General features: G+C 47.0%; 1 protein-coding gene across 4 annotated transcripts in view; it reads right to left on the bottom strand.

Moving 5' to 3' along the window:
* Amnionless (amnion associated transmembrane protein) overlaps window positions 1-13,595 on the bottom strand; it is a 48,029-nt gene extending 34,434 nt beyond the window's left edge. For 2 of the 4 annotated variants that reach the window (XM_075700225.1, XM_075700224.1), the window contains exons 1-5: window positions 13,324-13,595; window positions 11,321-11,484; window positions 9,836-9,920; window positions 8,176-8,426; window positions 458-592 (exon numbers count right to left, since the gene is read on the bottom strand). In XM_075700225.1, coding sequence (XP_075556340.1) covers window positions 458-592; window positions 8,176-8,426; window positions 9,836-9,920; window positions 11,321-11,484; window positions 13,324-13,366 — 678 coding nt within the window. In that variant the 5' untranslated portion in view covers window positions 13,367-13,595. The remainder of the gene's footprint in view (window positions 1-457; window positions 593-8,175; window positions 8,427-9,835; window positions 9,921-11,320; window positions 11,485-13,323) is intronic. The other 2 variants (XM_075700222.1, XM_075700223.1) reach the window with 1 other exon arrangement.
* Window positions 13,596-14,960: the final 1,365 nt, after the last annotated feature.

Here is a 14,960-nt window from a genome sequence, read left to right as displayed (position 1 = left end):
AAGAGCAGCTTTTCGGTATTGCAGAAGGGTAATATACAAATACAGCTAAATTTCTTTTCTCTTTAGAGTCCCCGTAACTCCAAAGTCACGGGCCCATTGAGCGTGTTTGTGAATAAAAAATAAATGGCTCTAACTGGTTTGTATGTCTTGCCAGGAGGACTGAAATGCATGCCACATGCTAATGTGAGCGTCGTTACAACTGTACATGACAAAAAGTCGCGAGGAGGCCAGGCGTTGAAACTGAAATGTGTTTGAGAAAGAACTGCACGTACAAAAAAAAAAAAAAAAAAGAAAAAGAAAAAAAAAAAGTGGGGCCAGCAAATGCGCATGCCGAATCCAGTGCTGCCTTGACACGAATTTGCACCCACCGCAGGCTCAGTGGCGTTCTGCTGCTGAGCATATGAGCTTGTGGGTTCGATTCCCAGTCGCGGTGTATGTATTGCAATGGAGCCCTCACCTCGGGCTGGTCGTTGCCGCACGAGCAGCCCTGCGGGTCTTCACAGTCCGGTGAGCCGCTAGTCAGAACGCCACTGAACATAGCTTTTCCTTCGTCGCTGCCGAGTAGCGAGTTCATCTCGGGGCCTCCATATATCTGCACGTTTTGAAATGTAAACACGAAGGAGGCGTGGACAATCATCATCGTCATCACTTTTATTCACCGTCCCCCTTTTTCCCAGTGCAGCATTCAGCAGGCAAGAGCAAGCTCTGGTCAAGCTTTCCGCATTTATGTAGATAACTTCCTCTCTCTCTAGACATCTCGGAGGCACATATAACACACAACAGGCTTCACACAAGGCTTAATGAACTAGTGTATACACTAACTTGCTATAGGAAGTCAAATAGAACAGACATAGGAAGAGAGAGAGAACATGCAGTGGAGTGCCCTATAAGGCTTTTACTGTTTACACTCAGCAGACCCCTCGATCGCACTCTCAGTAGATGATGTTTCCCATCGGGAATGCTTTCTTTATTGCGTGACGTCAATCTCAGCATAACACCTCATTATAGCGACTGTGCATCCAGTCAATGACTTAGCCAATCTTGTAATGCGCATCCAAAGTGATATTCCTGAAAGTGATCCATATTGAATAGCAGTTTCAATTTAGTTCCAGTTTACTACTACTACTACTAGTAATAGGAGTACCGGCAGTCGTAGAGCCAGCAGCAGCACTATTAGTAGTAGTACCAGCAGTCGTAGAGCCACCAGCAGCACTACTAGTAGTAGTACCGGCAGTCGTAGAGCCAGCAGTAGCACTACTAGTAGTAGCAACGGCAGTCATCGGGCCCACAGCACCACTACTAGTAGTAGTACTGGCACTCGTAGAGCCAGCAGCAGCACTACTATAGTAGGATACAACTTAAAAAAAAAACAGCAGTAGGCAACCAAAGCACACGGACAGCGTGGCATTGGGTTACTCCACTAACCAATCACAGAAGCAAACAAAGTCGTTGTCATGCAACATTTTCAAAATGGCGTCGTACTTGATACCTCGGGACGTGCACTCTACTCCGGAGCGTCTGCTGTTCTTGGAGAGTCTTTTCATCGCCAAAGCGATGAGATGGGCAACAAACATGGACAAAGTGCATGGAGTCTGATCATTTCGCTCTTCAAAAGTCCACGGTACAATGGATTTCACTGCTGAGCCCATTTTACTCGTGAAACTTTCATGCCAGCTGAAGTGAAACGACAGTAAATAGTTGCAGCGAAGCAAGCATTTTGTTTCAGTTCAAGAAAGAATTAGGCTTTCACCTTTCCACAGTAATAGGCGACTGAAAGCGTATAAAATTGCGCGCTTATAATTTTATTTTTGTGGTTACTGCCTTATTCGGGAAAGTTTGAAGTACGACCTATTTGCAGCCTCGCGGTTATGAGGGCGTAGGCGGGACTTCACTGCAGACTTCAGTTGTATCCAACTATAGTAGTAGTACCGGCAGTGGTAAAGCCAGCAGCAGCACTACTAGTAGTAGTACCGGCAGTTGTAGAGCGAGCAGCAGCACTACTAGTAGTAAAGTAGTACCGGCAGTCGTAGAGCCAGCAGCAGCACTCCTAGTAGTAGTAGTAGTCCGCAGCAGCAACATTATATAGTAGTAGGAATAGCATAAAAGTAGGTAGTAGTAGTAGTACCGGCCGTCGTATAGAGCCAGCAGCAGCAGCAGTAGATATAGACAGTACCAGTAGCAGCAACAGTATATATTAGTAGTAATAGTTTATATTAGTAATAATAGTAAGAAGTACTAGTAGTAGTATAGCAGTACGCAACAGTAGTAAGCATTTTATTATGAAATGGATAAAAGTTCCTGCTGGCAACATTGTAATCTATCTAGGCCACTGACTCCTGAACAGCGGCCAGCAGAAGTGGATGGGGGAAAAGGCAAGATGATCGATATGTAGTACACATACTAAAGAGAAGGCTGTATACATTTTATTTATTTATATCACATACCATGAAGTGCCTAGGCATTGTAGTGGGAGACGGGGTACATGCGTACAACAATAACGAGATTACTTATAATAAATTTACATATAGTTAGGGTGTCTATTAAGTTGACATTTTCAATTTCCCCGAGTTTTCGAGGTTTTCCCTGAATGCCTTTGCAAAATTTTTTAAATGAGACAGAGCTTTGTTATATGTCAAGACGAGGTGACACCATGTGGCCTGATGCTGTCACTCTCTCAGGGTGTCTACCAAGTTGACATTTCCAAATTCCCTGAGTTTTCCAGGTTTTTCCCTGAGTGCCTTTGCAAAATTCCCTGAGTGATGCAGAACTATGTGTTATGTCTTCTTCGAAAATATCTTCGAAAAAATTGCAAATCGAGTCGGACATTCTCAAATATGAATAAAAAAGGAGATGCATATACAGGAGCAAATGTTTTCGAATGTGAGCTATTTCTATCAACTGATGGCAAGCTCGTTGGTATGAGGTCCGAACTTTGTCAGAAGTGAGATTCTCTTTCAATAACTGGTGTGTCGACCTCAACTGTCCTGACATACTCTCAGCCCAGGCACAACACCTCAGTGTTGCGTTTCATTGCTTTAAAGAGTTTAGTTTGGCCTGGATAAGGAACACCTGCATCTCGGCGTCAGACAACACTTATTTTTAGCTCAAGCTCCTTGAAAGAAGCGGCGGCACACTCGCTTTCCCGTTCATTCATCAATGCATAGGTTCTTTCTGTTCTTGTCCTCCTTCCGCCACTCGTTCGCCCCACGGACCATTTGAAGCATCTTCTTGGTCAGTCGCACAGTTTACGTCCGATTTTTCGAACCCACTACGGGCCGCGAAAACGTCCGAAAAATCGGCCAGCTGGGAAAAAAAATAAATGCATGTCATTTACTGTATTTAAGGCCCTAAACCGCCACAGGCACATTCCAAAACGCTCTGAAGGCCTGTCACTACACGTATTAGGCATATCGGTGCTCGTACTGTGAGAGGAAATACCGGGTGCACGCGAATATAATTAAGGAATACATACTGTGTCCTGTGGCAATAGCCCCTCCCCACGCTTGTTATGCTTCCCTGCGATACTCGTGCCTATGCTTCACCAAGTAACATTTCTGTTCGAAGGCAAAGCTGACTTTCGGGGACCGGCATTATGAAATGCACCATGCTTTCCAAGCTTCTAAGCCAATCGCGAGGACCAAAAAGGCGGTCTCCGTGCCATTGCTGACAGCAACGAATTATTTCAATAAAACACACGGCACCCAACGGCAAGAAGCGTCATAGCGAACCTCAAAACAGCTAGGCCTAGCGTTGCTGCAGTGGTGGCTACGGCTGCCAGCGGATCTGCGTGCGAGAGTGCCGATTCAAGGCAGCGAGATAATCAAAATGGCAGCGGTGGTGGCTTTGATTAATGCCGTTTCGGACCTGAGGTCACGGCAAAACCTCTGGAAAATCGCACGGCGAAGAGTTCGTACGTCCGAAATTTCAGACGTTCTGATACATTGACTCTATGGGGTACGTGGTGGTGCCGCAAAGCCGTCCAAATTATCGGGAATCCGGAAAGTCGGTCGTTGACTGTACACTGGCAACTCCTCCAGAAGACGGCAGGCCGTCAAAGACGATCATTACGATTTCTGTCTGTTACTCGAGCCAGCATTACCGCGACTTGCGACCCTTTCAATAAAATCACAGCTAATTTTCCCTGATAGAGGCACAAATTCCCTGAATTTTCCCTGTCTTTTTCCAGACTACTAAAGATCCCTGAGAATTCCCGGTTTTCCCGGTTGGTAGACACCCTGTCTCTGTAAGCATGTTGAAACAAAAAATTATTTTATCCAGTTCAAACAGCAAAGTGTAATGTTTATTTTCTTCAAAAAGAAAACAAAAGCAAGGTGTTAGTAAAATGCACAATGAATAAAATATATTGGGAAAAAAATGGCAAACCCAATTCGAAATCGAGTCAAACATTTTCAAATACCAATGAAAAGGAGATGCGTACAGAAGCAAATATTTTCCAATATGAGCTACTTCTATCAACTGAAAGCAAGCTCATTGGTATGAGGCCTGAACTCTGTCACAACTAAGATTCTCTCTCAGCAGCTGGAAAGTCCACCTCAACTGTCCAGACATGCTCCCACCCCGTACACAACACCTCAGTGTTGGGTTGCACTGCTTTAAAGTTTATTTTGGTTAGGATGAGGGACAGCTGCATCTCGGCGTCAGCCAACGCTTTGCTTTTTTGAGTTCAAGCTTTTTCAAAGAGGCAGCGGCACCATTCCTTTCCCGTTGATTCCTCAATATTGCAAAGATCCTTTCTGCTCTTGTCCTCCTTCCACCACGCGTTCGCCCCACGGACCACTTGAAGCACCCTCTTGGTCAGTAGTACAGTCAACGACCGATTTTTCGGACTCCGAACGCGCCGCGAAAACGTCCGAAAAATCGGGCAGCCCGGAAAAATGAACCCATGTCTAACTGCCCTTCAAGGGCTCCTCACTAGGCCCCATAGCAAATTTTCGTCATACGCTGCAAGTTGTTACATGTCCTCTAAGGAGCGTTCTGCCGCAAAAATATTTAAAATCGGCTCAATAATAGCCGAGATAGAAATATTTCAGTGCCGCGAACCCATGATTTCATCACGCGGGCTCCACTGCCAAACAAGACGCTCTCTCCACTCGCCCCGTCTAGCCTCCGCAAGCGAAATTCCTTCCCTGCGTTCTCCCATACCGGACCTCGAGGATCGTGTGACGCATACGTCACAGGGCCCGCCTTAATCTTTTTTTCTCCTCGCTTTTTTTTTTTTTTTCGGCACTACGCACTTCGCTGACAGCGTCCCGCGCGAGCTGTTGTCTCTAAAGGGACTTTAGTTGTCTCGTTCGCGCAGCGCACGATTTGCGCGCTGTGCACAAGGACACATAACTAGTGGTATAATTCAATGCTACACGAATACTGAGGCAGAACAAGCGGATCGCAGAGCATGATCACGCGCTGCAACACGGCAGAAGATGGCATACTTTCGGTACCTGCCCACGTGACTACACGACCATGGAAACAAGCAGACGAAGCGGAAGTACATCTCTCGTGCTTAGGTGCGAAGTAAAACAAGAAGAACATTCCGTTTGTGTTTTATTATTTTTCTAAACTTCAATTCGTCAATTCAAGCAAACACTGATCACACAAATAACAGATGTGGCCTTGAATAATTCTCGAAGTCACGTGCCACCACGAGCGACGTCACACTGCAGAACCGAGTACGTAGGCGCAAGGACGCGAGTATACGTCACCATCGGGCTTGGAGCGCAGCGGCCGCGAGAAGGAAAAGCGACGTTCGGATTGAAATTTCAGACTTTTCCGCGGCGCATAGCGATGTAATCCTTTGCAAACACGATCGTTGGCGCGCATTGTATGCTCTGCGCTTGTCAGCTCAATATTGTCACGTAGTAGTGACGGTGAGGAAAGCAGCAATACTGGGAACGACGAAACTAGCGTTTTATTGGGCGAGCTTTTGTGCCTTCAAAAAAAAAAAAAAAAAGGCTATACTCAAAGAACGGCGACAGCGCCGAACACAGTCAGCGATCGTCGAAAATCTGATCAGCGGGTAAAGCACGTCAGCTTTTGTACATCAGTCGTCGAATGTTTCAGAGTAATCGCTGGGACCCGCGTGTCTTCCACAAAGTTCTACATTATTCGCGTCGCGCATACATGCAATCAGATTACACAAGATTCGCTCACAGACAGCGGATGGAACCATCAATAACATTCCAGAAACTTCCTATACATGCATGCGTGTCCTGCGCTGTGCGATAACATTTGTTAGGCGAAGAAACGTGGTCGCAGAAGCTTGATGTGGGCGAGTTGGTTTTGCATACTTGAAGAAAAGAGCGCTACGAAGACACGGACCAAAAGAGGAACATGTACGACGGACAAGGCGCCTTGTCCGTCGTACATGTTCCTCTTTTAGTCCGTGTCTTCGTAGCGCTCTTTTCTTCAAGGAAACGTGGTCGCCCGATAAAGATAAAGAAGTACACGTGTCAATATTGCGAGACTTGGTGAGGGGCCCTTTAAGGGCTCAAATCGCCACAGGCACGTTCAAAAAAGCTCTGGAGGCCTGCCAGTAAACTTATTAGGCATATCGGTGCTCATAGTGCGACAGAAGACTGGTATGCATATACTGTGTCCCGTGACATTTGCCCCTTCCCACGATTGTTAAGCTTCAACGCCTAACATTTCTGCATTGAGGCGAAGTTCACTTTCGAGAACCGGCGTTATACAACACGTGGTGTTTTCTTTGAGCTTCGAAGCCAACCTCCAGGATTAAAACGGCGGTGTCGGTGCCATTGTTGATAGCGGCGAATTCTTTCAATAAAAAACACGGCACCGCACGAAAAGAAGTTTAATAGCTAACGTAGAAGCAGCTAGGCCTGGCTTTGCCACGGTGGTGGCTACGGCTGCCAGCGGATCTGCGTGCTAGTGCGCCGGTTCGAGGCGGCGAGATAACCTAAATGGCGGCGGTGGTGGCTTTGATTAATGCCGTTTCGGACCTGCAGTCACGGAAAAAATTACGAAATATCGGTCGGCGAAATGCCCTTGCATTCCAAATTTCAGACGTTCTTATACACTGACTCTATGGGGTACGACATGATGGTGCCGCGAAGCCGCGCGAATTATCGGGCATGTCAGAAAAAATCTGGAAACTCCTCGAGCCGGTGACCACGGCGTCAAATACGATTTCTTGTGATTCCTATGTTACTGGAGCCAGCATTAGCGCGAATTTCGTTCACTTTCAATAAAATTACAGCTAATTTTCCCTGATAGAAGCACAAATTCTTTGAGTTTTTCATGAGCATTCCCAGACTATTCAAGTTCCCTGAGAATTCCCAGTTGTCCCCCGTGAGTGGACACCCTGATAATGCTAGCGACATTTGCGCTCAACATGTTTACCAAAACAACATTGCCAGAAGAGATAGAGAAAAATGCCATTGACTAGTCAAGATACAGCTGAACAAGACTTGAAGTTACGTGGTATTGTCGCAATTCAAAAGGTGCACACAAGGTTTTGAAGAAAAGTGCACTCTTCGACTGACACGGTATCAGCGGAAGGATGGTTCTAATCACCGGTTGTTTGTGGAATAAATGAGTATAAAAACCTGCTCGTGCGACAAAATGTGCCGCTTATTATATGATGGTGATCAACTCAAGATGACTGATAAGTAGGTGTTAGGAGAAGCTCACTGCGAATGATGCGGTGACGATGCACTTTCTGAAAAAGGCATAAGCTAAAGACCTTTATGTGCAGCGATAGCAAGGGTACACACAAGCTGCTTTTCATGGATGTTAATTATACTTTACGTACGATCGTAGCTGGAAAGAATGAAGCGCGTGGAATTGCTTTGAACCATTTCAACGAAGTTAACGAGCGTAGCATTGCTAAGGTGCCGAATGGCAGCAGCATCTTCCAACTTGGAACGTATGACTGTTTTGTAAAACAGTAATTTTAGTGATGCAGGGCATTTGCTAAAATTTTGCCAAAGGTACCCCAACATGCAGTTCGCGTCTAAGTTTAAGGCGCTTACCTTCATAGTTTGCGTGTTACAAACATCAATATGTATTGGTGGCACAGCCCCGCAAGCCGTCATTGTCATCAGCGAGCCGAAAAAAAAAAAACAAGTAAATCGGTACAGGGCCAAGGGAAACCCAGTGCGCCAAAAGGGTTGTAAAAATTTGCGTCGAGGTGCTCACCCGGTCGCCAATCTGGACCTCGCGCACCTTGGGCCTGAGGCCGTCCATGTCGATGCGGAATCGCTCGTCCTCGAAGATCACGAAGTCGCTGGGGCAGGGCACGAGCTCGGAGTCCGGCACCGCGGGCGGCCTGGGCGCCGTGTCCGGCCGGTTCTCGACGGCCTCGGGCAGCAGCTGCGACGACTGGCGCAGCGCCCAGTGATCCGGGTTGTACCAGTGCACGCGCTCTTGGGCCGCGAACTGGGCCTCTCCTATGGCAGGGCGTCGAGGCGTGCGAAAAGAGCACAGCGACCACAGGCCCGCCGAAAAAGAACTAAATTTATTCGCAATCCAGACGCACAAGCTGAAATTGACGAGCGCAACGTAAAGCAGTTAAAGCGGTGAGGCGGGCTAGTTGGCTGCTGGATCGCGCATTCGTGTTTGCAGCTCGGATTTGAAAAGCACCTACACAGAAGGAAACAAGTATAGACTGGACGAGCGCTGGACATCGACTTAGTTGATGTCCAGCCAATCTCACGCATGACGAGGCACGTACATGAGCAGAATGTTAAGACAGAGGCCATATGAAGGTGAAGGTAGGTACGTGACAACGCAATACCGTGTGTCCCAGCTAACGTTAGCCAAACTGTATAACGAAAAAAATATTTAAAGAACATGATGCAAGATATGTTTATGAATTCTATGGTGTTCAGTGGTTAGAGATGTGACTACCTAACATCGTAGGCCAAGGGAATCGGCCCGGTGCTTTTCTCCGATACTTTTTTTTTTTCCTGTCCTAGACTAATCCATATTCTATTTCAGTTTCAGTGCGTGTTTTTCGATTCTTGTACCATTAGATTTTTTTCGTTGTTTACTGACATTGATGGTATTTCTTGCTATGCCAACCCATATGCTGCAGCTGTCTTATTGTGCTGCAGATAAATGTAGGGATCGGGGGCACCGTCAATTTCTGTCGAGCTTTCCTCACGACTCCTGCTCTTCTGAGCGGAAAATAAAGTTCATTGTTTCATTCCTTTTTGCACAGTCGCCGCACTGTCGAATGCTGCATACCGATGACACGCACACGTTCCCTCGCGTACCACGAGACGTCGCTGTCCTTGCGCATGGCGCGGCATGGCACGGCTACACTAATGCCCTAGTTACACGGGCAGCTTAACCGCAGTTAAACTTAACCGTTGTTAACTCGCTCAACCGCGGTTAACGCGAACCGTAGTCCACCAGAGTTACACGGGCAATCCCGACCACGGTTAATTTTCTGATGACGCGTCACGTGATCTCTTGCGTACAGGCTTCATTTTGAATAACTTTTCTTCGACATTTCATTACAGCGGTATAAAGAGGTTATTTTTCAGCAAAACAATTGTCATGTTGGAGAGTTTTAACGTGTGAGACTGCGTTTAACACGTGTAGGTTATTTATTTTCGATACGCCTGCTCTCACTTGTGAGCATGCCTGGTGGGCATACAACTATATAAAAAGTCAGAATTGAGGGTCACAAATGGGTAAACATAAAATAAAATTAAGTCCTCTGAACGAAAAAGGTAAAAAAAAACATTCTCAATGAACAAATGAATGTTTCAACTAACAAACACTGGCTGCATAATTAAAGGGAGTACAACTTTACGCGAATGCACAGACGCGGTATAAGCCCCGCACTCACCCACGCAGTCTCCGTCCGTCTCGACGCTCTCGAAGCTGAGCGCGGCGCCTTCCTCAAGCACCAGTTGCCCCGTCTTCGGGAATACCTGCATTGCATGAAACGGCAACGCGTTGTGACGTATAGGCGCGATCTCTTTTAACGGGAACAGATTCAAAAGAAGAAACAGATCTCAACTGTGCTGGATAAGCTCGATTATTACCCGAAAAGGTGGAACCTCACTTGCGCGCTATATGGTATCGCGTGTAGTTAGACAATTAATAAAGCTTTCTAACTGACAATTATTTGCCTCATGGAACATGTTGCAATACGCGGAACTAAAGCGACGGATGGCTGAAGATTTAATTAGACGGGGGCCATACCTTTACCTACAGCACTCATGATGTAAAACAGGTGACGTAATCTCATACCACAAGCGTGTCACGCACTGAAACAAGAAATCGATAACGACGATAACTCGGTGAAAACAATCATCGGCAAAATGTAGGACACACACGTGACAATATCCATAAAAACACGGGGAAGGCGGGGGATGGAAATTCAAGACCATGAGCAAAACGAGAACAAGGTGAAAGCAGGAGCCAACGTTTCGACAAGCCTTGAAGAAGACAAGTCCCCTTGTCGAAACGTTGGCTCCTGCTTTCACCTTATTCTCGTTTTGCTCAATATCCGTAAAAAGTAGATTACGTCAGCCTACAGACAAAGAACTTTTTAAAGGCTGTACGCCCTGTAGCCTGGTATATGACCCTCCTCCTCTATAGCAAAGTTAATACAGTGGCGTTTGAAAAAAGAAAACAAATAAACGAATACTCTAGAGACGCGTCGAGCTTTTGAGTGCTGCCCTTAGGTTTTCTCCGCTTTGTTTTGTTTTGCGTGATAAAAACGACACACATATGGGCTTCAGACAAGATGACACGAACCAGTTCAAATTTTTATATAATTGGCTGTCGCAAATAAAACTCCAACTATTTGCACATCTCCGAGGCACATATGACACGCAACAGGCTTCAGACAAAATGATAAACGAACCAGTGAGAACACTACATACTATAAGTCGCCATCGCAATAAAAAAAATTGTAAACAAAAAAAGAAAAAGAGCAACGCGCCAGCATTACGTTAGCGTCCATGTTGTCGCCGCTTGAGAGCGGGACTGAGAAAAGAAAAATTGCTACAGCACCGGACCCGATTTCAGCATGTTTCTTTTTGTCTGCGTTAATGGTTACACGTAGCCCGCCACGGTGGCTAGTGGATGACGTTCGCTGATGAGCATGAGGCCGCGGGTGCGACTCCCGGCCAAAACGGCAGCATTTCTATGGGAACGGAATGCGAAAACGCTCGGGTACCGTGCTTTGGGTGTAGGTCAAAGAACCCCAGCTAGTCTAAATTAGTCCAAAGCCCTCCACTAAGGCATCCCTCCCAAATGCAGTTTCGGGACCTTAAAACACACAGTTTGACAAACTTCTGCGGTTATTATCGCGCGCACTGACCAGCGCCCCGAGCTGCACCGCCGATCCGACGTAGATGGCCAGTCCCTGCGAGTGTCCCAACGAGGCCCTCTGTCCGGCACAGGGCGGCTTCCCTGCCTGCCAGTTGCGGCCCGTCTCCCAGCGGGTATCCGGCAGCCAGCGCTTCACGGCACCCTCGCCGCAAACTGCATTCATCAATTGATATGAACGCCACGTGAATGTCTCCGCGAACATGTCCGAGTTGGCGTAACGATTCTATTCCCAATTCGTTTACTTTCCGCGCTTCGTCAATGGTCCGAATGGCACTCCGCGTACGCTGTCACCAAGATCTGCTAGTCGTGGGTAGCGGATGGAAAGAAAGGAATAGAATCGACCGAAAGGAAACGCTGCGTTATGCCTATAATCTATCTCACAAGTCGTTTACAGCACTGCTGAAGCTACACGACTCCTTAGCCAATAGGAAGCCGAATGCCTCTCGAGATGTGTTCATGCACGCAGCGTCGTCTGCTCAGCGGCTGCTGAAATCGCTACTGCGTGCATGCGCAAACGTCCTAACGTGTAACGTATCACTGTAACGAATCATGTACCAAGCAAAAACAATACTTTCTAATCCTGTCATTTAATGAGACAGTTACGCCCCGCACTATATTTCACTGCGCAATGATATTGCCTGTGTGCGCTTCGCTGGAGTATCGTTTACGTTCGTGTTTTTGCAATGACGAAAAGTGAGACATCTCAGTAAGGTTTGAATTACGGACGGACGGACAGACAGACAGACTGACGATGCTATACATAAACGACAGGTGTCACATGTGTACATCGACAATGGTGGCCCTATAGATACATCTGGGGGGGAGAGAAGGAGGGAAAGTCCGGAAGTATTCGACAGACAACAAACTACATGGTGCACCTGGAAGGAACGCATTATAGGAACAACAAAGGAAAAAGTCAAAAGTTGACTGGACAACGTGCGCTGCGGTGACTCATTGCCAACATTTGCGGTGTTCCGCTGCTGAGCACGAAGACGCGGGCTCGGCTTCCGGTCACGGTGGCTGCAATCTGACCGTGGCAACACGCTAAAATGTCGCTGCACTGGGATATTAGTGCACGTTAAAAAGCCACATACGAAACCAACGCTATTCCGAAGCCCTCCGTGTATAATATACGGCGTGTTTCATAGCCGACAGTGCAGCTTTACGACGTGAAAGCCAGGCAAATATTAATCTTGAGAAGCATCTTATGAGTCGCAGTTGCAGTATCCACACGAAGTGGGCCTCCATAATTCAATTCCCACATTATGTCGCGAGGCAACTCAGGCGAATTAAAAAAAAGAAGGCCTCGTACATGTATATTTGTGAATCTGAGTAACTCATACGTCAAAGAAAACGAAGCTGCATGAGCGAGTTCTTCCTCACGTGCACCCTTCGTCGGACGTGTCTTCTGGATGGTTTATCATCGACGCCCAGGTATTAACGGCTACGCTTCGAGGCTCTCGCGTATAGCCTGCGTTTCTGGACCACGCCGTTAGGTTTCACAGCCGCAGTCGTACAAATTCCTAGCTGACCTCCAACGATGAGCCGGTAAAACGCGTCCTGAGAAATAATAAATACGGATGACTGGTTAAAAACAACGCGAAAAGATATTGTCGTCTGTTCGAGTAGAGTATACACAAGGTTATACCTTGAGTATACTTAAGGTATACCTGAGTATACTGTACTCGAACAGACGATATCTTTTCGCGTTGTTTTTAGCCAGTCATCCATATTTCTCGTTGAGTATACTGTACTCGAACAAACGACAATATCTTTTCGCGTTGTTTTTAGCCAGTCATCCATATTTCTTTTTTCTATATAACTTTTATTTTATAATAACGTTTCGAAGCGAAAATTTGGCACCCCGGCGCAGGCTGCGTCGTCGGCTGTTCTTTGAAATTCGACACTGAGCACGCCGCCGCACGTCGTGGCCGCGCAAAAACGGTTGTGGGATTTAAAAAAAAAAATCTGACCGTTTCAACTCGCACTTACCTGACAGGGAAAGCAGCGCTAGGCAAAGGAGTACAGGCAGCATGGCAGTGAACGTGCTGATGATGTATCTTTGACGCGAGCTTGCGACTGGTCCGCAGTGCGATCCCGAATGAATGAGCCTCCAGATACCGGGAGCTGGCAGAGCGTGGTACGAGAGGAGCCCCGACGTCGTCGAAGGAGGCACGGTCGAGACGCCGAGAGACTGTGCTCGCCCGGGCGCTCCACCCCCGGAGCGGGGATCGAATTCTGCCCGCGAGTCGGTCGGACGCCCACCGCCGCAACGTGAAAGCTTTCGCGCTGGGCCAGTGGCGACGGAACGCCACGGAAACGCCCGCAGGTCTCGCTCTGTCGCGCTTGTATACGTCACCATTTGCCACTCACAAGCGCACGTAAAAGCGCATATCTGCATTTTTGCCTGGTGAGAACGGCGTGATACAGGGATACAAGTGCGACGCATATTTGTCGGCAGGAGGAGGACGAGGAGTAAACGTTTATTTTCGAAACAGTATCCCGGGGTAAGCCCTGGTTCAACTCTAGGTGGGAGGTCTCCTCATTCCAGGTACCCTCTGGCACTCATTTCTTGGTGAACATTTGCCACTTTGACAGTATCTATCTATCTATCTATCTATCTAGCCGCCAAGTCTTGGTGCTCTCATGGTCGCTTCGTTCACGTGGTATGTACCACAACTGGCATAGTATGACGAAGTTCATGCCAAACATAAATTGTAGGTCGTGGCATGCGTGTCATATGTAGGTCATGAAACAGCCGCCTACGTGTTGGTCCTCTCATGGTTGTTTCGTTTACTTGGGAGGCTCCCCCCACAGTGCTTCGCATGACACCGATTCCCACAGGGCGCGGGATCTGCCGCCTTTTTTCTCTCTCGCACCTGTAGTGTTCGTGACATATTTAATGTGTTGTTTTATAATGCATAATAATATTTGGGGTTTTACGTGCCAAAACCACTTTCTGATTATGAGGCACGCCGTAGTGGAGGACTCCGGAAATTTTGACCACCTGGGGTTCTTTAACGTGCACCTAAATCTAAGTACACGGGTGTTTTCGCATTTCGCCCCCATCGAAATGCGGCCGCCGTGGCCGGGATTCGATCCCGCGACCTCGTGCTCAGCAGCCCAACACCATAGCCACTGAGCAACCACGGCGGGTGTTTTTTTTTTTATAATGCACTTTTATCTCTTGTGACATTTTGTACATCGTACTGCATCTAATGTTTGTGACATTAATAATGCGTCATTTTATAATGTCATTTTTCCCTTTATGATTATGTGTGATATGGTTCCAAGTTACTACTTACAAGAAAGGAAGTAGCCAGGGGCACCTATTGTTACTGACCGAGAACTGCTTATTTATTCATGTCAATAAAAAAAGAGAGATCGAGAGAACATTGCTCATGCACACTTCTTTCTCTAGAGCTGCACAAGCCTCAAGATTAATCCTATATTAACGTGCTCAGTTTCCGATCGTAAATAAAAGAAGAGTGAGCCAATCGTTACAAAATACTACCTAAGGACCTTTGTAACGATCAATGATCCATCAGAACAATGAGATGGATCGTCAAAAAAAAGAAAAGAAGAAAAAAGAAAACTGAAACCCCTCCGCTGGGCCAACGCGATGGGAC

This window comes from Dermacentor variabilis, chromosome 7 (genome assembly GCF_050947875.1).
Source record: "Dermacentor variabilis isolate Ectoservices chromosome 7, ASM5094787v1, whole genome shotgun sequence".
NCBI lineage: Eukaryota > Metazoa > Arthropoda > Arachnida > Ixodida > Ixodidae > Dermacentor > Dermacentor variabilis.
The sequence above is the reverse complement of the archived record's forward strand: the minus strand, read 5'-3'. Positions and strand labels throughout refer to the sequence as shown.